Consider the following 23,649-nt stretch of genomic DNA (forward strand, 5'->3'; position numbering starts at 1 on the left):
GTTTGTTTTAATTACAGTAATGGTAAGGTCAAATGTTTTTCTTATCTGGAAGAATGTTTGCTTTATTCCAGATTCATATATGGTAAATTCATTTATATCCTAAAATAATAGGAGACTGGTACTACCCAGTTAATGGGAAAGTGGTAATTACTTGGTGGTTTATATAACTTTCTGCTACATTGTTACTACTTTGAGCCACGTCTCTGTAGGAAAAAACTTCCTAATTAAATATAGATAGAATAATATTAATATTACTTTTAAAGAAGTATGTCTGGATTAGAGGATGAAGCTTTAGCCAGAACCTGGGACATTACCCCTACTTAAATTTAATCCAGCCTTAGTGAAAAGTTGATGAGTAATCTTTATCTAACTTCAGTTATAAATCCATGTATTCAGTAACATGGAAGTAAAATAATCTCCAGTAGAACCAGAAAAACAGAGAAATGTAAAATTCAGAGTGAGAAATAAAACTCACTCTTAGAGGACTTTGAGGAAGGCAGCAGAAAAAAGAGCAATTAGAGGAAGACAAGAAAAAAAATTAATTTAGAAAGTAAGAAAACAGACCAGCATAGTTATATAACTTGCAAGTCTGAATAGTAAACAACTAAGCAGAAATCTTTTATATCCACTTTCTATCTCATCCTTTTAATAGATCCATAGAATTCAATGTTATTGCATATCAGTGGGGGTTTTTTTCCTATAGATGTTTCTGAAATACTTGATGTTTCTTAACGACAGTTTTCCTTTCTAAATTTTCTCTTTCTAATGAGAATTTTATTATTTTACTCATAGAAAATTCCAAATCAACTTGTTTTTGTTGTTATTTGGTTTGGTTTTTTTTTCTTCTGGTTTTATTGAGATATAATTGACATGCAGTACTGTATAAGTTTAAGGTGTATAGCATAATGATTTGACTTACATACATCATGAAATGATTGTCAAAATAAGTGAACATCATAGAGATACAAAATTAAAGAAATAGAAAAAAAATATTTTCCTTGTGATGAGAACTCTTAAGATTTACTCTTTTAACAACTTTCATATATAACATACAGCAATGTTAACTTCATCATATTGTACATTATATCTCTAGTACTTATTTATCTTATAACTAGAAGTTTGTACCTTTTAACTGCCTTCATCCAATTTCCCCTCCCCTCACCCCATCTCTGGTAACCACAAATCTACATCCTTTTTAAGGAACACAAATTAGGTACTAACTTCAAAGTAATGTAATTCATGTACAAAGATCACGTTTTCCACCTACCATTAGTAGAACTTCTTTCTGAGTGCCATCTTCCCCCACTCCTGAGTCGGAATGTTAAATGTGTGTTACTGTTATGCCTCACTCAGCTTCCTTGTCTTACCAGTTCACATTTCAAAACAACAGAATAGACTTGGAAGTATATTTTTGTAGTTGCAGAACAAAAACACAGCTAGCCAGATTTTCTATGTATATCATATATACGTATATATGATTTAATCCTAAGATTAGCTTTATTAATGTTGTAATTTTCCACTGACCAAAATAACTATTTATATAGTTTTTAAGTTTCTATCATGTCTAATAATGTACTGAAGGAAGTACACCAAAAAATGTTAGAGTGGAACTAGTCACTTAGGGAGATAAAACATAAATACATGAGTTATATAAATAAAACAGATTAGATATGTTTGAGTTTAAGCTGAACAATATAGATAATCGCAGCTCATAACAGGGGGAACATCAAATGAAGGTGTGCTGGTGGATTTAGGTAAGGCCTTGTAAAGAAGATTGGATTTGTGCTGATCTTTGGCAGATGGAAGATATTTGGGAACATGGAGAGGAGAGAAATGACAAGATAGAGGAAAATGTTCTGGACAGAATGAAGTTTGAAGTTTTGAATAAGGTTGGATTGTTTCATGGACTTTTAAGGAGAATATACAATTTAGATTAGATTGGGAAAAGTTAGAGACTTACGGAGCAGCTTTCTGGTGTGCTGTATAATGCTTAAAATTAAAATTATTGTTCCTGTTGGGGTCTATAAAAATCCTTCCTCCTTTACCTAATAGTCCTGAGACATCTATCCAGCCCTCATCAATATTGTCAGTCCTCATCATACAATTCTATGAATGGCATTAAAACCATTTTAAGAGGAATTCTGGTTAATCCTTTAGACCATTTACATGTTCAGCACAGGTCTAACCTTATACTTATCCAGCTGAGAATTAGTAATTCACCCATAGTGGATTAGTAATTCACCCATAAACCATACACAGTGAAGAGGCCACGTTTGCCATCTAGTTGAGCCCAAAACATCTTGCCAGTTTGTCTTATTTCACCTGAATATTTTATCCTCATTAGCCAAAATTTAGATTGACATAGTAAATCAATTGTTTTAGAATCTGTCTTACAGATCTTGCCCAATTAGACATTGTTTTCCAATAAATTTAAATGGTGATAAAGTCAAAGCTATTAACTGTTCTTTCTAATCTTCTGTGAATTTATTTCTAATAGTGACAATTTGTAGTAACATTTAGAAACCTTGTAAATGTATGTAGACATAAGCCCAACGCTTTAGAAACAATTACAGTGGGGCTTTCTGTTTTGAGTATATGTAAAGTTGTAAACAGATTGTGTGAAATAAGAGGGTAAGAGTTCATCTAGAATGTGACCATATTAAATGGAGTTTAAACACTATTTCATAATAGCTGCATTTACTGTCAGTATTTAAAACTGAACAGGTGTTTTAGTTCATAATTCAGAATACAACTATATTAACAGAGCAATAAAAATTCCATGTTCCTTCTACACAACAGGTATACTCTTAAATGTTCATAGCAGTATAATCTGGATACCCAAACAAATGCTTTAATCTTTAAGTTAAACTTTTTAAAATTAACTCTGAAGAGATCCAAAAGAAAGGAGAATGGGTCTACCTCCTTCTAACATTAGAATTTTGCTTTGTTATTTTGAAATCAGTAACCAAATACACACACACACACACATCTAAGGAGTTCTTTAATTTTAAAAATGAAAGATTATTAATGCTTTTCAACAAACATTAATGTCAATTTTTGATTCCAGTCTCAAAAACAAACAAAAATGCCCATTTTATATTAGAAACATAAATGTAATTTAATTGGTAATAAAATACATCTGTAGGTATATTTATTTTGATCAGGTGTTTAAAGTGTTAATTCCAAGTTGTATTTGAATAATATTTGACCTGGTTTTCTTCTGCTTTGAGGTGTTTTTTGTTGTTGTTGTTTAGATTTTGTTTTCTTTTTTTTTGTTTTTCCCCAGTTATACATACACATGTATCTATTCTTTCTCATATTGTTTTCCCATTTACGTTTTTACATAGTACTGAACAGAGTTGCTTGTGCTATACAGTAGGTCCTTGTTGGTTATTCATTTTAAATATAGCAGTGTGTACATGTCTGCTTTGAGTTTTAAGTCAGGTTGATTTACTAAATATTTTCAGGGGGAAGAAGAGTGGTATTTTTTGCTATTTAGGCAAAATTGTTTCAGAGTCAGTAAGTTTGACCACTGTTCTTTTAAGCAGCTTGTAAGAGTTCTTACAGGGAAACCTGTGATAGCTATAGATTTTATAGATAAATTGTATCATTCTCCAGGAGCTTCCTTGAAGTATGTTATAGAATTCTCCATGTAACCTCTTTATTTTCCAGTTAGCCTTCTAAATTAAAATTTTATGCAGTGTATCTTTACCTCTCAGCTTCATATATTATATGATAGAATATTTGGATACCATAGCTTGTGAATTATAAATATATACTGTCCTTGAAATTGCCTTGAGTAGAAAATTTGTATTTTAAAATTATGCTTTAGGTTGCTAAATCCTTTGACCAATTCCTGAAAATTTTTCACAATTCACTCCTAATTAAGCCTTTTTTATTAACTATTACCACTAGCCATATGTGTGCTACTCTGATACTATCAATGTGAACTTATGTCATGCTAATCATATTTAGTTTTCATTAATATATTTCTATTAAAGTTATATATATCAAGTAGCCCAAATTTTTCAAAGCATTTGTAGCAAAACTAGGACACATTTTATGGTTTTAAAGTTATAATGATTAAGAACTTTGCTCATTTTAGAGTTTACTAATTTTTAAAGAATGTTATTTCCAACTAGAACTTTAAAAAAAAAAACCAGTGATTTTTAAATGTTTTCTCTTACAGCCTGATGTGTGAAAAAAGAATTTTTGAAACTGTGAATAGTGTAAGGCATCCCTTTTTGGTGAACCTTTTTGCATGTTTCCAAACCAAAGAGCATGTTTGCTTTGTAATGGAATATGCTGCCGGTGGGGACCTAATGATGCACATTCATACTGATGTCTTTTCTGAACCAAGAGCTGTGTGAGTATTTAGCATTTCTCTGAGTTTCTTCATGACTGATTTCTTTCTGGGAAGGAAAAACCTCTTTGAATTTTAGATTTATTTTTTTCCCTCATATGGAAAATAGATGAAGAAATAATAGAACTCCTTACTTACCTTTTTGCCATAAATAAATGTATCTATTTTTCTCTGTTGTTCATGTTGAAAATTTCATGGATTACCCTAAATCACAATTGATAATTTAGATATACAATTTAGGTTTATTTTAGTAAAATTTCTTTTTTTCCAGTATATTTTCTCCCTAGGGAATGCCATCTAGGACCATGGCTTTAAATATTAACTATACTCAAAGTACACTGTTAAGTGAAAAAAGAAAATGTAGAAGAGTTTGTATTGTATATTTGTATGAAATATTTGTATTTGCATTTTAAAGGGTAATTTAAAAGAGTATGTCTTAAGTGTTTGCTTGCATGTGCTTACAATACCTCTAAAGAATATAAAAGAAATTGGTATGCGTATCACCTCCAATGAAAGGCATGGAATCCAGATATGATACTTAATAAATAACTGGGTATACTGTTTAAAATATATATTTCACTGAATGCTTATCGGATGTCAGGTACTGTGTTAAATATTTTAATTTAACACTAAAACCCTTTTTGTAGTTTCTGATTTTGATATTATATGAAGGTTTTACTCACTCAGATGCAAAAGAATAAATAATAGCAAACATTTGTGATTAAACATAATTATATATATTCTTCCCCTGTTGTTATCCCAGTTTTAAAGCTCTTAAGTGTTGGAGCTAGGATTAGAACCTAGGAAAATGCTCTTAATAGCTACACTGTATATGCAGGTGTTTACCAAATATATATCTCCAGCCCTTACCTCTTACCTAAACTTCCAATTCCAATAACATTCAGCAGCCAACTTGACTCTTCCCTTTATATGACTAATAAGTATTTCTTGTTTAACATCTCAAAATGAACGCCTGATATTTCCCATTTTCCCCCACCTCACCCACCACTCCCCAGCCTGTTACTCTTCTAGGCTTCTTTCTTATTAAATGGCAATACCATCTACCAGTTGTTCAAGCCAAAACACAGGAGTCATTCTTGATTCTCTTTTTTCCTTACATGCAACATCCAAATTCTACCTCCAAAACGTAACCCAAATCATAAAAATCATAAACCAGTAGTAAAACTTTATTGAATTTATTATTGAATTTTTATCACTTGTCTGTATTCTGACAGCTGACATTTGTGTAACATTTTTACTTTCATTCCTTTATTTGATTCTCATAACCATCAGAAGTATAATACAGCAGATAGTAGTACTAGGGCATTAGTTCTGATGGGTAGTGAAGCTTTCAGAAAAGGAGGCAAAAGCCACAAAATAATAGAAGGCTACTAATAATTAATTCCCTGCATATTTAAAAATTAATATTTAAAAATTAAAAGCAGGGCATCTAGACTACGCCTAGCCTTGTGCTAACTGCCTTGGGAATTTGTTTTGTTATGCCTTTTCTTTAATAAATATAAAATCCTATTCTGCCTTAACAAACTTTTTATTTTTGCTGAGAGTACAAATTGTATAGTACCAATGAAACAATTAAGCCCAGTGAAATACAAGAATAAAACGCTTTATTGCAATACTTCATATCTAAAGTACCTCCCTCTAATCATTCAGATCTCACCTCAAATGTCATTTCTTTGGAGGTCTTTCCTCATTACTTTAATTAAAATACCACTGTATCACTAACGTCTAAATCAGGCCACACTCTATTCTATTTTATATTTTATATTCTCCATAGCACTTTATACCTGAAATCACCTTATTTATTTTTTACATTTTTATTGTCTGTCTCCCCTCACTAAAGGGGAGCAACAAGGACTATGTGTATTCTATGTACTAGTGGAACACCTAGAAGGGTGACTCACATATGCTAGGCAAACATTGTATTCTTATTGCTTGAGACGAAGGAATCGAAATTAATTTGAGTCCTAGCTTTGCTGTGTTCTGGCTATGTTGCTTTAGATAAATTAGTTACTCTTTCTGAGAGCTTCATTTTCTGCTTCTGTAAAATATTTATCTTAAAGGTTTGATTTGATGATACCCAGTATACCCAGTTATTTATTAAGTATCATTAGGACAATCTGTTTACAAATAATGGAGCAAAAGAGAAATCAGGGTATTTTTATGATTGTTACAGTATTGTTTTGTCACCAAAATAAGTTTGCTTCAAAAAAACTACCTTAAGCAATTTTAGAATCACATTTGTTTTAATGGACTTCAGCTAAATCTTTTAAACTTATGATAAATAATTACATAAGATCTAATGTATAATCAAATATTTATAAATAGTTGCATTTAAAAAATCTCCAAATTATGGTTCCATTTTTGTAAAAATAAAGAAACACAAAACATATCTACATGTACACGTAAATGCATTCTAAAATTTGAAGGACATTCACCAAACTAACAAAAGTAGTTACCTTTATGGATAGTAGTGGCATCAGGGTGAAATGGAGATGGATGAATGAAAAATTGTGCTTTAGGGTAGGGGTATTATGTGTATTTTATAGAGGAAATATCCATGTGTTACTTGTAAAATTAAGAACTGATTCTCCTAAGTGTCTCCTTATAGGCTATTCTACACTGAAGACAGATCTGCATTTTTTAATTCATTCATTTATTTATTACCTACCTCCTTATTCAGTAAGGCTATTGTGTATCAAGCATTTTGCTAAGCATTTAGGCTAAACACTGAAAAAGACAAACATGGTCCGATCCCTCAAGAGTTAATATTCTAGCTGGGTTGAAGTTTTTCTAAGATCTAAACCTGTTTATCCATTTCTAGACCTCTTCACCTGTCCCAAGGCAATTTGAGGTCAATATGTCTAAAGGCAAACTCACTTTCCCCACAAAACTTTGGCTACTTCTGTATTTCTCCACCTATTCATTACAATAAAAAGGAAACCTTGAGAGTTATCTTCATCTTTTCCCTTTCCCTCATCCTTTATAGCTAATGAGACACCAAGTCCTATCATGCTCGTTTTAAAGTTTCTCTTGAATCCATCTCTTATTCTCTTTGTTGCCACTACATTAGAGGTACTCATGATCTTTCATCTGTACTATCATTTTAGCCTTATCTGTTCCTTTTCCCTCTGGATATCTACCTACTTCCACTCCACTTCATACTACTATCAAGAAAGTTCTCTAACATAAATCTGATTATTCTGCCCTGATTAAAATTGTTTGATTTGCTATCACTAAGAGAAGAATTTTCAGTACAGGCATACCTCATAGATATTGCAGGTTCAGTTCCATACTGAAACAAACATCATAATAAAACAAATATCATAATAAAGTGAGTCGTGAATTTTCTGGTTTCCTGGTGCATATAAAAGTTACATTTACACTATACTGTAGTCAATTAAGTGTTCGATAGCATTATGTCTAAAAAAAACCAATATACATACCTTAATTAAAAAATACTTTATTGTTAAAAAATGCCAACAATCATCTGATCCTTCAGCAAGTCGTAATCTTTTTGCAATAATGATGTCAGAAATCACAGATCACCATAACAAATATAATAATGATGAAAAACTTGAAATATTGAGAGAATTACCAAAATGTGACACAGAGACCTGAAGTGAGCAAATGCTGCTGGAAAAATGGAGCCCATAATGTTGCTCCATTCAGGGTTGCCAACCTTCAATTTGTAAGAAAACACAGTTGTCTGTGAAGCACAATAAAGTAAAAACACAGTAAAACAAGGTATGCCTGTGTTCATAATATGACATTCAAGGTCCTTCACAACTTGATCTCAGGCTATCTTTTCAGCTGCATCTCCCGCTACTTCTTCCTTATCCTTTACTTCAGCCACAACAAACTCATTATGGTTGTCAAACAGGTTATGCCTTTTACACGCCTATTCCTTTCCCTCTTAGGAGCATACCCTATATTTCCCATACAAAAGTTCTACCTTTCATACCATCCTGCCTTTATGATGGCATATTGTACTTTCTTTGAAGAACCAGATCAAATGTCTACCACAACGGCTTCAGTGACTCCACCAGGCAAAGTTAATGGCTTCCATTTTAGAGACTGCATTTTTCTTACTTTTAAATTTCACCCCTAATATTTAGCACATATCTTACTTATATGTCTGGCACATAGTAAGGACTAAATAAATACTTGTGAAATTAGTTAACTACAGAGTTCTGCTTTGAAGCATAAAAGTACAAACTGGGATTCATGAGTAGTGGAATTTATTAAACTTCTTTTGATTTAATTCTTAAAACAGATTTTATGCTGCATGTGTAGTTCTTGGGTTGCAGTATTTACATGAACACAAAATTGTTTATAGGTAAGTAAAGTTTTGATATTTTCTAATTGCTTATTTTGATATGAAGTAGAATTAAAGATAATTAAGAAGGATATTTTGTTTAAGGAGCTTCTTAATTTTCTCTTTTGTATGATAACTGATCACTAAGAAAGTTAAACTCCAATTTTGAAAGACATGGTTAACACAATAATTATATGATAAATTTCTTTGTTACTGGTCCTCTGCCCATTACCTAATTAGAATAGTCAAATTATAAGTTGACCTATGATAACACAATTTACCAACAATATTCATCCTGGTGAATACTTTATATTCAACTGATCCACTTGTGCCAGATTATAAAACATCACCTTGCTTCCTTCATTAAGCCTTGCTGTCAGCTAGACAGTGTACTTGGTGACATATCTGATTTATGTACTGACACAAACTCCTTACCAAATTGCAGACTAGTTAGAAGTAGTTCATAGCCCAGCAATTAGTCTGTGGTTAACACTTTGAATAACATTGCTCTAGATCAGACAAATTATGGGAAGGCCAGTAAGAATTAAAAGACTGTAAACATCAGTTTATTCAAACTTCTAACAATGTTTCCAAGATAACAGTTTCCTAATGGCCCTATTTAACTTAAAGAATAAAATATTTTCAACTTAATTTGTAATCATTTAATATGACTTAATAGCTTCCTCTTTATTTTGAATTATTCTCTTAGAAGGTTAAACCTGCTCCCTTATACCTTACTTATACTGTTTGTTTGATAATTCATTCTTATGGATGGCGTGTAGGCAAACTTCAAAGTTAGTCCAAGTCCGAGAGCTCCCTGATGGTCTGGTGCTTTGGATTTGGCTCTTTCACTGCAGTGACCCAGGTTCAGTCCCTTGTAGGGGAACTGAGATCCCCACAAGCTGCGTGACATGGCCATTAATTAATTAAAGAATTAATTAATTAATTAAACTTGAGTTAAAGATCCATGAACTCCTTCTGAGCTTTAAAATATATATTTAAATAGATCAAACATTTCTCTTTTAGATACATTCTTCCTTTTCTGCATAACGGGGAAAATATTCAGAAATTATTTTTTGTAAAGTAATAAACTTGCCAAAAGGAAAAAAATGAACATTTGTAATATAGTATTTAAATCTCAAACCATAACTTGAAAAAATTCATTTTTAGTAAAGAGAAAGTACGGCTCCTATTAAAATGATATTTTTATTATATTATCTACTGATTTTATTGATTTTTTTTTCATTTTGCATTTTTTTATCCTGAACAGAGATTTGAAATTGGATAACTTATTGCTAGATACAGAGGGCTTTGTGAAAATTGCTGATTTTGGTCTTTGCAAAGAAGGTAATTGGGTATTTTAAAGTGCCTTTTCTAATAGATTACTATTCCTTTGTACTTTGGAAGTTTCCAAATTTGTCTATGGAGAGCAAAATGTATTTTTTAATTTATTAAAAATTAAACTTTAACTTATTCTTTATTGAGACTTATAGGTTGTTCATATAACCTAATTATCATATTATTAAGAATTTATTCTGTGAATATGAATAAGGTTAGGTTTTCAGAAATCATAGTATAAAAATGATTCTCTTTGTATGATTAATAATTCTCTCTACTCTAAGAAAGCATTGGTTAAGCACCAAATTTTTTGCTTTGCTGGGATTGTGCAGAGTAAATTATGCATGCCTAAAAACTTCTCTCCTGCTTCTTAAAACTTTTAACATTTAAAATAGGAAAAATATATGCATATGCCTCAGGAATCTTTTATGTACCTATACGTGTGTGAGTACACACACAAACATATGTAAATAAATATGTAAACTGGGGAAATTTGGATCAAGAGGTAGCATAAGAAAATTATAAAGAGCATGGGCTTAGGCACCACACAGTCCTAAGTTTGAATCCTGGCGCTGCCACTTATTTGCCCTGTGTCTTTGGACAAGTTACTTTTAACCTCATTGAGTCTGTTTCCTCAGCTATAAAATAAATATCCTTCTTGTTTAGGAGTATTATGAGAATTAGAGATAAGTATGTGGCACAGTGTCTAACATATAGTAAATAGGTACACTTAATACACTGTACTGTAGCAAACATTGTCTGTCTCCCCCTCTACTCTGATAGCTTCCTGTTTGTTATTCAGCTTTCTTTCCATAGTATATAGTATAGTGCTTGGCACAGCTTAAGTATTCAGTGAATGCTTAATTAATAAGTAATTGGATGAATTAATGAATGAACTTTATAAATCTGTGTCCATCAGTTACCAACAACTGACCTCCTAATTATTGAATCTAATGAAAGTTTTTTTTCCTTTTTTGGACACTATTGACTTAAATATTTTTGTTCCTCTAGAGTCTGGCCTTAGCCCATTGCTTTTCTCAGGTAGTTTTTAACTAGCAGCTATATTCTAATGATTTCCAAATCTATTATTTCCTTTCCTGACATATATAGTCAACTATCTACTAGACAGTTTTACTTGGTCAGCAGGTACCTCAAACACTGCACAAGCAAGTTTCTTTTCCTCCGTCTCGTTTGAAGTTGATGGTGCCACAATCCTCTCAATCTCCCAATTTGAAAATGTGGAATTATCCTGGACTCTCTCCTCTTCACTACTTTCTGCATCCCGTTAATCACCAAATTGTGCTGACATCTACCTCCTTAATATTTCTTAAGTTTTCATCTTCCCTCTACCTCTGCCAACCATCATCTTGTTTTGAAAAGACTACTTTAATAGCCTTTTAACTTTTCTGTCTCTGTTCTCTTTCTCCCTCAAATCAGTCTGCCATGTAATTGCTAAAATGCAAAAGGGGCACATATAAATACAAATCTGACCATGGTACGCCGCTACTGAAAACCTTCAGTGGCAAAGATGTGATATACATTGCCCTTCCTGATCTGCCTACCTCCCTCTCCAGCCAGATCTCTTGCAGCTGTCTGCCTAGTACTTTCTATTGCAACAACAATAAACTGCTTACAGTCTTTGTCTGTCCACCACTATCACTCATCTCAGCTCTATTTGCTGACTAATGTCTGCTCATCCTTCACTCAACTCAGCTGTCACCTCTGCAGATAAGTTACCTGAGGCTCCTCTCCTCCTATCCCAACTAACAAGTCAGCTTTCATAGGATGATGTGTATAATGTGCTTTTAGCAGTTTAGAATACAATGAGACATTTTCTTCAATATGTAGAATGTATATTTGACTAATTTATTACTAAATTTTGAGAAACATATTTAGAAAACGAGTTAGCTAAAGCCTTTAATGTATTTTGAGTTTGATTACCATGCACAAATGTACACCTTTAATTTTGCTTCCTAAGGATATCTTCTAATTTTTTTGCCAGATTTTTTTCTGTGTTAACAAATATTTGAATTTTACCTTTTTCAGGAATGGGGTTTGGAGATAGGACAAGCACATTTTGTGGCACTCCTGAATTTCTTGCCCCAGAAGTATTAACAGAAACATCCTATACAAGGGCTGTAGATTGGTGGGGCCTTGGCGTACTTATATATGAAATGCTCGTTGGTGAGGTAAGCAGTATAAAATAGGTAAAAGGGAAACGTGATTGAAAGAACAAAGCATGTCACTTATAAAACCACTTAATATGTTTCCTGCATAAGTAGAACTTAAGCTTAATAAATATTTATATATATATTAGTAATTGCCTATGATCCTATATTACCTTCACCATCTTTTTTAGAGTTTTATATTATCTGTGGAATGTATACCAATGCTTCAGAAATAGTTTCCTATATTTCAGTGTTGCTCTGGTTATATTTTTAATCACACATAACTGATTATTTCATAAGAAATAGAAAGCAAGAAGACTGATAAAAGGAATGTACTCTGTACCTGTAAAGAAAGGTCAGCTATATATATTAGTCAAAAATAAATGTTACCTTCAAAAGCGATACAGTAGAATTGAAAAGATTAACATTTTTTCCTACTATTTTCTTTAGATTAACTTAAAATAAATTTCTGGGCATAACTTAGTTGTATGCAGAAATTGTTACCACTTAGAAAACAGTGAATTATATCTAATTAATAAAGCAGTAAGAAGAGACTAATTTATTTTGTTATAAGTTTTTGGAAATGATAAATTAGGGTAAAATTAAAAAAGAGTAAATATTTAGACAAGTAATAGAAAATTACTTAGATGGGTTTGATGATCTTGAGATGCAAGAAAAATTACCTTGCATTGGTTCATTGTTCTGCCGTTTCCCTAATGCCAATGACCAACCTTGAACATGCTAGGCATGAAAAAACTAGTAGCTGAATGATGAATGACTAAATTATTGAATGTCAGAAATTTCTAAAGTTTTGCTCTGTGATTGTCATTTAGTGACACTTATACCAAACAAGTAAATAAATGAATTTAGTTCATCCAATGACAGTACCTTTTGATATGTCAAACTGGAGTGGAAACTTGGAAAAGGAGGAAAAGAAATAGCAAATTAAAACGTTTACTGTGTGCTAGGCACTATTCTATGTGCTTTATAAGTATTAGCTCATTTAATTTTTCAGCAAACTTTAATGAGCTCAATAGTAGTCTTATGTTTATCTCCAGATGCATAAATAGAGACACAAAGAAGTTAATAGCTTGCTTAAAGTCACACAGCTCTCATATGGTGGAGCAGGGATTTTAACCTGTCTGTAAACCATTGTGGTTTGCTGCCTGCAGGATAGGGTACTTAATATACCCAAATTTATTTCTTTTCTTAAGACCATGGGTTCAGATCTGAATTTTTCACCTCTATTTAGAAAAGCATAAAGATGGAAAGATATATTTTATCCCTAATCCACAGTGGTCTTTATTTTCTGTGAGTGCCAGAAGTACTCATACTAGTTGTTTCTGTAAGCTCTGACATACTTGAACTTTTTTTTTAAATAGGTTTATTTTATTTATTTACTTATTGATTTTTGGCTGCGTTGGGTCTTCGTTGCTGCATGCAAGCTTTCTCTAGTTGCAATGAGCGGAGGCTGTTCTTCGTTGCAGTACATGGGCTTCTCACCACGGTCGCTTCTCTTGCTGTGGAGCGTGGGCTCTAGGGCGCAGGCTCGGTAGTTGTGACACACGGGCTCTAGAGCATACGCTGAATAGTTGTGGCGCATGGGCTTAGTTACTCCATGGCATGTGGGATCTTCCCGGACCAGGGCTCGAACCCGGGCTCAAACCTGTGTCCTCTGCAATGGCAGGTGATTCTTAACCACCAGGGAAGTCCCGGCAGTTACTTCTAAGTACAGTCATTATGCCTGCAGTCTCTAATTGTGTTTTGCCACCATTAATTTGCTGTTGACTGTGAAATTCAAACCACATCCATGTCTGATGTATTTCTACAAAGTCTGTGCTTCCCTCTGTAGTAACACGTATTATTGTATTTGCCTTACCCATTTCCTTCTGTCTTTCCACAAGAAGATTTCAATAAAAGTATATGGATATGGTGTATCCTCTGGTTAGTAGTTACCTATCTATTGTGTGTCTATTGTGATTTCTTGTAGTCCTTATTTGTTTGATGTTTTGGTGGGTCTGTTTTTTTGTTTTTCCTTTTTCTTATTTTCCTCACTATCTGGTTCTTGATTGTACTTCGGAACTTTGAATAGATGATGAGATTTTACTGTACTGAAACTCATTTTGACTGACTCAAGGATATTTCTTCTAGTCTCCCTTTCCTGGTGATGATGAAGAGGAGGTTTTTGACAGTATTGTAAATGATGAAGTAAGGTATCCAAGGTTCTTATCTACAGAAGCCATTTCAATAATGAGAAGGGTAAGAATTAATGATTTATAAAACTACTGAAATTTTTTAAAGAACATTTCCCAGTAGAATTTTAGAAGTTGTTTTTCAGTTATAGATGTTGCATGGTTTAGACAAACACATACCAAAAGAAACATCTAAAGCTTTGCAAGTTATGAGAATCCTTGTCAATGAGTCCCTGGTCTTATATTAACTTTCTTCCTTTATATTGTGTTAGTTATTAAGAAGAAATCCTGAGCGGCGCCTTGGAGCTGGTGAAAAAGATGCAGAGGATGTAAAAAAGCACCCATTTTTCCGAGTAAGTGTGAAAGTTTAAAATTTTTTATGAAACTGTAGCAATTAGGAGTAGGAAACTAAACTGGTCATTTTATATTTTGTAATCCAGCTAATTGATTGGAGTGCTCTGATGGACAAAAAAGTAAAGCCGCCGTTTGTACCTACAATTAGAGGGCGGGAAGATGTTAGTAATTTTGATGATGAATTTACCTCAGAAGCACCTATTCTGACTCCACCTCGAGAACCAAGGATACTTTCAGAAGAGGAGCAAGAAATGTTCAGAGATTTTGACTACATTGCTGATTGGTGTTAAGTTGCTACACAATGTGAAACCAAGCAGACTGACTCATAAGAAGACCTCCTAAAAATAGCAATCCTTCATTTGCTCTCTGTGCCAACAAAAGCTTCTGAGTTTTTTTTAAACATATGAAGATGTGTTTAAAAATACTATTCTAATACCTTCTTGAAAAGTGGCTTTTCAATGTATTTTCAACGTAAATCTGAACACTGGAAACAGTTTCATGGAGTTTAAGCTGAATGAACATCGGCCATGAAAATCTATCAGAAATGAATACTTTTGGATCAATAGTCTTATTTTTTAAGAAAAGAAGAAACAAAAAAAAACACTCTTCTACAGTCCCTAGCTTTGCTGTACTCCTGTCTTAAATGGAAGGAAAATTAATCAGTTAACTTCTTAGCTGTATTTTACAAAAAGAGGAAGAAAGGGCTTGGGATGCTATTACTATTCACACATAGTATGATTCTGTTTGAATAAGGCAAATGCTCTTATTTTTGTAAAGAAATTACTGTAATATCAAAAAAATTAGTTTGTGCACATTTGGGGGCTTTTTTTCTTTAACAGAATGAGTTGATGTATTATAAATTTTCTATATTTATTAGGAGAAAATTTTTATTGCCTTATCTTTACCAACCGTGTAACAGAGCCTCATAGCTTTCCAGCAGAGCTACTTGCCAAACAATTATGTTTATTAAACCAACTATGCTGAAACAAACAGAAACAATTAAACATCTACATTTACTTAAAATTTTAAGAATGAGGACTTATGATCAGCCTGAACCAAGATACTGTTACCTGTATGCATTCCCAAAGTCTAGATACTCAGTATGTTCAGTCATACCTTTTTCCCAAATCAGTGAACTGATTACTCCTTTTTTTGATATTGTACATTTATCAACCTAGTTCATCTTGTTCTTGTGTCTACTGTAGAAGGGAACTATATCTTTGTTAAAACATAGGGATTATCATTGTATACATGCTGTGAACATGTATATGTGCAAGTTGTAATGTATTCTATGTCGTAGGTTTATTATTTAATTTCACCACTTCATCACTTTTGTACAGTGGCCAAGCAGACACCTCAGACTCCAGCATTTACGTTAAGTGCATTTGTACATTTTAGGCCACTGGATCCAGATTTTATATTGGCAGTTACTGAGGGCAAAAGCAATATTTTATAACAGAATGTATAAATATTTTTGATAAAACAGTCTATATTTTATAAAAATTATTATAACACTAAAGCTGTACCTCAAAAGTCTCAAAAATAATTTGATCAAATACTTTTTTACAACTCTTCAGAGGATCCATTTGTGGCTTTTTAATGCTCTTATAAGGGTAGGGAAGTCTTTCTGCAAGCCATGACTTTTCTACTTGCCTGGAGTTTTGGGTTTTTTTGTTTTGTTTTAATTGTTTTCCCTCCTAGTCTATGACTTTATTGTTTTTCCCTAGTTCAGTAATAACATCTTTGATTCTGTGCTTAGCATGTTAGGGCCATCATACCTCAGGAATAGCAAGTTGTTAACTAACCATACTGAGTTAACCATTTAATCACTATGATCTCATGTCTCAAAAGTTGTTCAAGTTTAAATCCTATGAGAAAAATGAAAGCACATTGATTTATAGAGAATTAAGCTTAAAACATTTATGAATATTTCAGCCTTGCCAGGATGTGTTGGCATGTTTTTGCTATACTCTGAGAACAGTTAAATTGTTCAGAGATAATTCCTGTTTCCTTACAAATTGATTATTACCCATGATCCTTTGGGGGAAAATCTTACAGGAAGAGGGAGCAGCAATATGTTGTTTAAAATTCTTTTAAAATGCCAGTTAACTTCCTTGGTGAAGGACAGTAGAGGATCTTAGCTTAATTGTCTGGTTTTAATGTAAACAGTGTTAATACAACATGAAAAAAAACACTAAATACTTTTGAGGTACAGTCTGCTCACCTTTTCTGGTTCTCAAATATGCATAGAAAGCAATGTCTAAAATAGGCGTTTAGCATTAAAAACTGACATAGCATTTTGTAACTACACAGTGTACAGAATTTTTTTTTAATTGAAGTCAATCACTAAAAAAATTAGAGGGCAGGGTATATTCACACAATTAAGCTGAAGAAAGCACTAATTTTTTCTGTAGTTTCAAAAATATATATATTTTAGTCAGATTTAAAATTTTTAAACTCTATAGAATGTAAATATATTTTGTTATTACTGTATGTGTAAGTGACTGCTCAAGCACTTTGTAAGGAAATTAAGATATTTTAGAATGGTACACTATGCATTCAAATTAAATGTGCCTTTATGTCATTTTAGGAAAAAGTGTTTTGCAGTCATAAATTACCACAAATGCACAAATTAAAGTTTATTAGATTGTAATTTGTAACTTTGTTTTTAAGTATTATTTCCTTTTGGAAACTTCCTGTTGGTCAGAATATGTATTAGCTTTCCTAGATTCAAGATCTCAAAGACTAGTTAACTTTAGTTAGCCTTCTTGCAGGTACTTTTTGTCCTAGGGAAGGGCAAAATCATTAAGAGTCAAACCAAATTGTCTACTTCACTGGTAACAGTGGGGAAATTTTGCATTCTGTTCCTGTAAGTTTAGTAGCATCTTTCATTCAGTGGTTACTTATGGGTTGTCGTCTGTGTGCTAGACACTAAGGATAGAAAGGTGATAAAAAAAGGCACCAAAGTCTTCATAAATGAAGAATGGTAAACATTAATGCTAAAATGCAAGCACTAGTACTATATGTACTTTTCTCTTGTTTGAGAATAACTTATTTAATTTTAGAATCTGACCTTTCAGAAAATAGGTAAGTGAAAACAGAATACTAGCCATTTTATAGTCATCTTATTCAAAAATTACAAATGGAATATTTCAGAAATGTAAAAAGAACCCTGCTATCTCTGTGACACAGATTAAGGTCATAATGTAATCACCATTGTATGTTGACTAGGTGAAAGCTGCATTATAGATTCAAATCTAACAAAATTTTTACAGGTGCTGCTGATCTTCCCAAAGCAACTGAGGGTGAGTATGAGAAACCCAAAAGAACAAATGCCGGATCATAGTTTTAATATAGAATTCTTGTTTACCTTCTAGCTATCTTTTGAGATCTAGTGTTTCTCTGAGATATAAGCTTTATATGTATATACATATATAACTATATGTGTTTATAAATATATGTATGTAAATATATACATATATAAATAGAGGTAAGTTTGTAAAGTAACTTCTAAGTGTCAAAAATCTTGTGTAATTTCTTCTAGTATCTTGACTAAGTAGAAACTCTCAGACATCCAGTACGAAACATAATGTGAGTCATTGCTGGTCTCATTAAAGATAAGAGTGGTCTCTGGCAACCCCTCACCCCAAAGTAAGCAAACAAACTTGAGCATGAATCTGCACACACTAGGGCTTCAGCACCTAAGAGTTAGGGAATATCCAAGCACAAAAGTGAGAATACTCAGAGCTTGGGATGGAAGCTGAGTCCACAGATTAGGCCAGAGAAGTAGGAAGTTGGAGAGGATAAGAGCCAAAATGGCAGGGAGCTGACTTTGGAAATGCAGACACCCAGAAGAAGTGGAGTTGCCAAGGATGGATTTCTATAGCAATACCTTTATGAGGATAACACACCTTGGAATTGCAGTAGAACTTATATGTTCTGTGCTAAAATTCTCTTGAGGAGCTCAAGTTCTATTTTGCAGATCACTCTCCATCTACCAGTAGAATCAAATACTTTCTCAATGAAAGCTTTCCTGGATGGAAATATATAGGATTTCAACAGGTTAAGATCAAGTAATACACTATCACAGATCACCAAATACATGAGAGACAGCAAGTTATCTTGAATGAAGCCAATAAAAACAGTAAATATAGACAGCCCCTCCAAAAGATTGCAAATATTAGAATTCTCAGATACAAAATTTAAAATAACTATATAAAAAAGTTTATATACCTAAAATTTACCAGGATAAATATGTAAAATGAAATTTGAAAGGAATTAACAAACATTTTTAAAATCCAAAAATTAAAAAAAATATATAAATGGCCAAATTTTAAACTCAGTGGAAGCATTACAACAGATTACACAGGCAAAAAAAGAACTGGAGAACTGAAAGATACATCTGAAAAATAATCCCAAGTAAATCACATAAAGAGATAAGGAAATGGAAGATACCAAAGGAAAGTTAAGAGATATGGAAGATGGAAGGGAGACACAATTGGAATAAATGGAAGAGAGGCAATATGTAAAGACATAATGGCTGCAAATTTCCCAGAGAAGAAAAATATTTAATAAGTACAATATTCTCCATACAGAATAAATATAAATTTATGCATAGAATCATTGTAGTGAAACTGCAGACCACAAAGACAACATTTTGAAAATACCCAGGGAGAAAGGAAAGACTAACAGCTAACTTTTCAATAACAATAATAGAAGCAGTGGAATATTGCCTTCAGAGCACTGGAAAATAAAATGTCAACCTGAAATTGTGTAGGACGTAGACTTTTTTTAAGAATGAAATCAATTAAAATATTTTTTAAAGGAGGGTTTATGATCAAGGTCCTACTCTAAAGGAAGTGCTTCAAGAAGAAAGAAAATGATCCCCCAAGATGATCAAAGATACAAAAAAGGCTTGTGAGCAAATAAAATGGTAAACACTTAGGTAAATCTAAATAAACCAAATCCATACATAGAAGCCTTTTTTTTCTATGTTAAGTCAATAGAAATTCTGGACAACAGATGTAAGAAAATTGAGATAGAGAAGATCAGAGCTAAAGTATTCTATTGTGTTTTTGGGGTGTCTAGGTCTTCTTTGTTTTAACATGTTTATTGGAGTATAATTGCTTTACAAGGGTGTGTTACTTTCTGCTGTATAACAAAGTGAATCAGCTATACATATACATATATCCCCATATCTCCTCCCTCTTGCGTCTCCCTCCCACCCTCCCTATCCCACCCCTCTAGGTGGTCACAAAACACCGAGCTGATCTCCCTGTGCTATGCGGCTGCTTCCCACTAGCTATCTAGTTTACATTTGGTAGTGTATATATGTCCATGCCACTCTCTCACTTTGTCAGGGAAGGGTAAGCTGGGTGTCAAGGTATTGATCAGTTAAATGTACAATCATAAAATGTCAAGGATATTCACTGAAAGAATATAGTGTGTATAAATTCCAAACCAAAGGTAACATGGTAGAAATCTAAATGTATAGCAATATAAATGGAGCAGACTCACTAGTTAAAACCAAGGTATAGATTTTTAAAAGGAAATCTGACTTTATAATGTTTACAAAAAGATAAATCTAAAACATATGTACGCAGAGAAGTTGAAAGTAAAAGTAGGAGGAAATACATATAATGCAAAAACCAATCAAACTAAAGCTATGGTAGCTCTATTTAATATCAAACAAAACTGATTTCAGACCCATCTTGAAAAAAATATGTCACTTAGAGTGTTTCTACACAATGATAAAAGATTCAATTCACCAAAAAGACATAATAATTCCAAGCATATATGTATTTAATAAAATAGTCTCTAAATACATAAAGCAAAAATTCTTAGAGCTACTTTAAAAAACTAGCAAATATCCATGAGGGTGGAAGAATTCAACTCATTATTGGACAACAGACTTTCTAATCAGCAAAGATATAAAATGTTAGAAGAAAACAGTAAACTTGGTCCAGTGGACGTACATAGATTTCTGCCTCCAACAATTAAGGGATTCCACAGTTTTTTTCAAGTACATATGGAACATTTACAAAAATTGAGCCATAAAACAAATGGCAGAAAATTACAGAGTATAGTTATACCAATTATATTTTCTACCTGCTTAGAACAAAAAGATTACATATATGTGTATATAGGTGTGTGTGTATATAAAGTATTTGAGAAAAAAATTTACCCTTTCAATAATGGAGAAAATTAAATAATAGTAATCATTAAATACTTATAACTGAGTAATAGTACAAACATTGCATTACATACCAAAACTTGAGATGCAGCAAAAGTGGTTCTTCCAGGGAACTTTATAAACTAACTACTTATTAGAAAAAGGAAGGTTAAAAAATGGATCAAATTGTTCAGTTTAAAAAGATAGGAGAAAAAAAAAAAAAAAAAGATAGGAGAAAAAAAAAAAACACCAGTAACCAAAGTAAATAGTAAAAACAGTCAATATAATAGAAACAAAAGCCAAAATCTTGTTCCTTTAAAATGCTAACAAAGTAGACACAGCTCTGAAAAGATGAAATGAGAGAAGACATAAAAAATATTACCTATTATAAATGAAAATGCAAGTGCGAGAAAGATTTTTTAAAATTGAAACGAGGGCTTCCCTGGTGGCTCAGTGGTTGAGAATCTGCCTGCTAATGCAGGGGACGCGGGTTCGAGCCCTGGTCTGGGAGGATCCCACATGCTGCAGAGCAACTAGGCCCGTGAACCACAACTACTGAGCCTGCATGTCTGGAGCCTGTGCTCCACAACAGGAGAGGCGCGATAGTGAGAGGCCCGCGCACCATGATGAAGAGTGGCCCCTGCTTGCCACAACTAGAGAAAGCCCTCGCACAGAAATGAAGACGCAACACAGCAAAAATAATTAATTAAAATTGAAAGAAAATACTTCAACATAACACAAATAAATTTGAGAACTTAAAATAGTGGAGATAATCTTTGAAAACGATAAGAATACTAACCTAGAAAGAAATTAAAGACTGAATAATCCCATAACAATTAAAAAAATAAAAGCAGAAGTTAAAAGTCTTTCCACAAAGAAAACAGTGGGTCTGGATTGCTTTACAAGTGAATCCTTCCAAATTTCAAGGAAGAAATTATTTTAACCACATAGAAAGTTTTTGAGATAATGGGGAAAAGGTATATTTTCTAGCTCATTCTATGAAGTCAGTATAATCTAGATAACAAAATATACAAGAAGAGTATGTTACTAGCAAATTTCACTCATGAATATGGATATAAAAATACTAAACAAAATATTACCAAGTCAGATTCAGTGATGTATGCAAAAGACACTTTTCCATTAGCACATTTGGTTTATCCTGGTAATGTAAGGATGGCTTAATATTAGAAAATCTATAATTGTCATTTACCATAGTAATGGATTAAAGGAGAAAAAGTAATAGATTTAGAAAGAGCTGATCACATTCTTGCTTTAACGCGGGGGGGACAGAGCTGGTTAAACTGATAAGTGGTATCTATAGTAAAACAAAAAACAAAAGTAACTAAAATCAGTAGCATCATCCCATATGAGGAAACATTCTCTTTAAAATTGGGGAATAGAACTAGGATACCTGTCATTACTACTTCTTTGCAACATTGAACTCCTTTAATATAAGGGTTAAAAGGAGGATATAAAATGGTTATTATTTGCAGATATGATTATCAACCTACAAAACTCAAAAGACTAAAATTTGCTAGCAATCATAGTTTATCCAAGATTCTGGTTATAAGATGAAGATTAAAAAGTCAGTGACATATCTGTGGACCATCACGAAATAATTAGAATACATAATATTTTTAAAACACAACTTTTACATAGCAACAAAACTAAGTTACCTAGAAATAAATTTAACAAAAGATGTGCAAGACTGCTTTTGTTTTGTTTTGCTTCTAATTCTTCACTGGGAGACATTAAAGACCTAAGTGAATGTAGAAATATCCCATCTTATGGTGTGATGTCAAGTGCTCCTCAAATTGCTCTGTAGATTTAATGCAACTCCAGTCAGAATCTCAACATTTTTTTATAGAACTTTACAAACCCATTCTAAGATTTATATAGAAGAGCAAAAGGGCAATAATAGTAAAGAACAGTTTAAGAAATTCCTGAAGAACAAAGAGGAGGAGAGGGAATTTGCCCTACCACATATCAAGAATTATGAAAATGTAGCAATTATTGTAGAATTGGTACATATTACAAATGGAGAAAGAGAGCCAAAGGATAGACCTACACATATATGAAACTGATATATAAAAGAAGCAATATGTTAATTTAGTGGAGAAAAAAGAAAATGTTCCATAGGTAGAGCTAGGAAAATTGTTTATCCATATGGAAAGGGAAAAAGAAACAATTTCTGTGTCACACCGTTATAAAAATTTCAAATGAAATGTCAAAAGTAAGACTTAAAACTTTGGAAATATATGTAGGAGAAGAAAGCACTAAAATATAAGGAAAATTCATAAATTCAACTAATAAAATTCAAATTTTCTGTTTATCAAAAGACATCATAAAGTAAAAAGGCAAGTCACAAACTGGAAGTAGATTTACTCCATCACATGTAGCAGAGAAAGAATGATAGCTAACATAAATTAAAAATTCCTGAAACTCAATAAGGAAAACAATGGAAAATTTCAAAAGATATGAACAGATATTTCACAGGGACAGTAAACATGCCCAGTCTCAACTGTAGTTAGAAACTACAAATTCCAGACCATACTCACATTCAATTGCACACATTCAATTGGCAAAAATTTTAAATTCACACCATATCAAGTCATGGAGATGGAGTGGAACAATGAGATCTCATGTAAATTGCTGTGAGGAGTATATAGAAATACCCACTCTGGAAAAACAATTTGGTATTGTCTTGTAAAGCTGAACATGATACC

At 32.6% G+C, this 23,649-nt stretch overlaps 1 protein-coding gene across 3 annotated transcripts in view; it reads left to right on the plus strand.

Moving 5' to 3' along the window:
* The window catches only part of PKN2 (protein kinase N2), a 164,895-nt gene that overhangs the window by 109,954 nt on the left and 31,292 nt on the right, over nt 1-23,649 (plus strand). For 2 of the 3 annotated variants that reach the window (XM_024743555.1, XM_024743553.1), the window contains exons 16-22: nt 4,190-4,366; nt 8,658-8,720; nt 9,970-10,046; nt 12,084-12,226; nt 14,357-14,464; nt 14,670-14,750; nt 18,027-18,056. In XM_024743555.1, coding sequence (XP_024599323.1) covers nt 4,190-4,366; nt 8,658-8,720; nt 9,970-10,046; nt 12,084-12,226; nt 14,357-14,464; nt 14,670-14,750; nt 18,027-18,056 — 679 coding nt within the window. Of the gene's footprint in view, nt 1-4,189; nt 4,367-8,657; nt 8,721-9,969; nt 10,047-12,083; nt 12,227-14,356; nt 14,465-14,669; nt 14,751-14,837; nt 17,412-18,026; nt 18,057-23,649 lie in introns of those variants that run through there. The other variant, XM_024743554.1, reaches the window with a different exon arrangement.

Source organism: Neophocaena asiaeorientalis, unplaced genomic scaffold, assembly GCF_003031525.2.
Source record: "Neophocaena asiaeorientalis asiaeorientalis breed wild unplaced genomic scaffold, Neophocaena_asiaeorientalis_V1.1 scaffold317, whole genome shotgun sequence".
Lineage (NCBI taxonomy): Eukaryota > Metazoa > Chordata > Mammalia > Artiodactyla > Phocoenidae > Neophocaena > Neophocaena asiaeorientalis.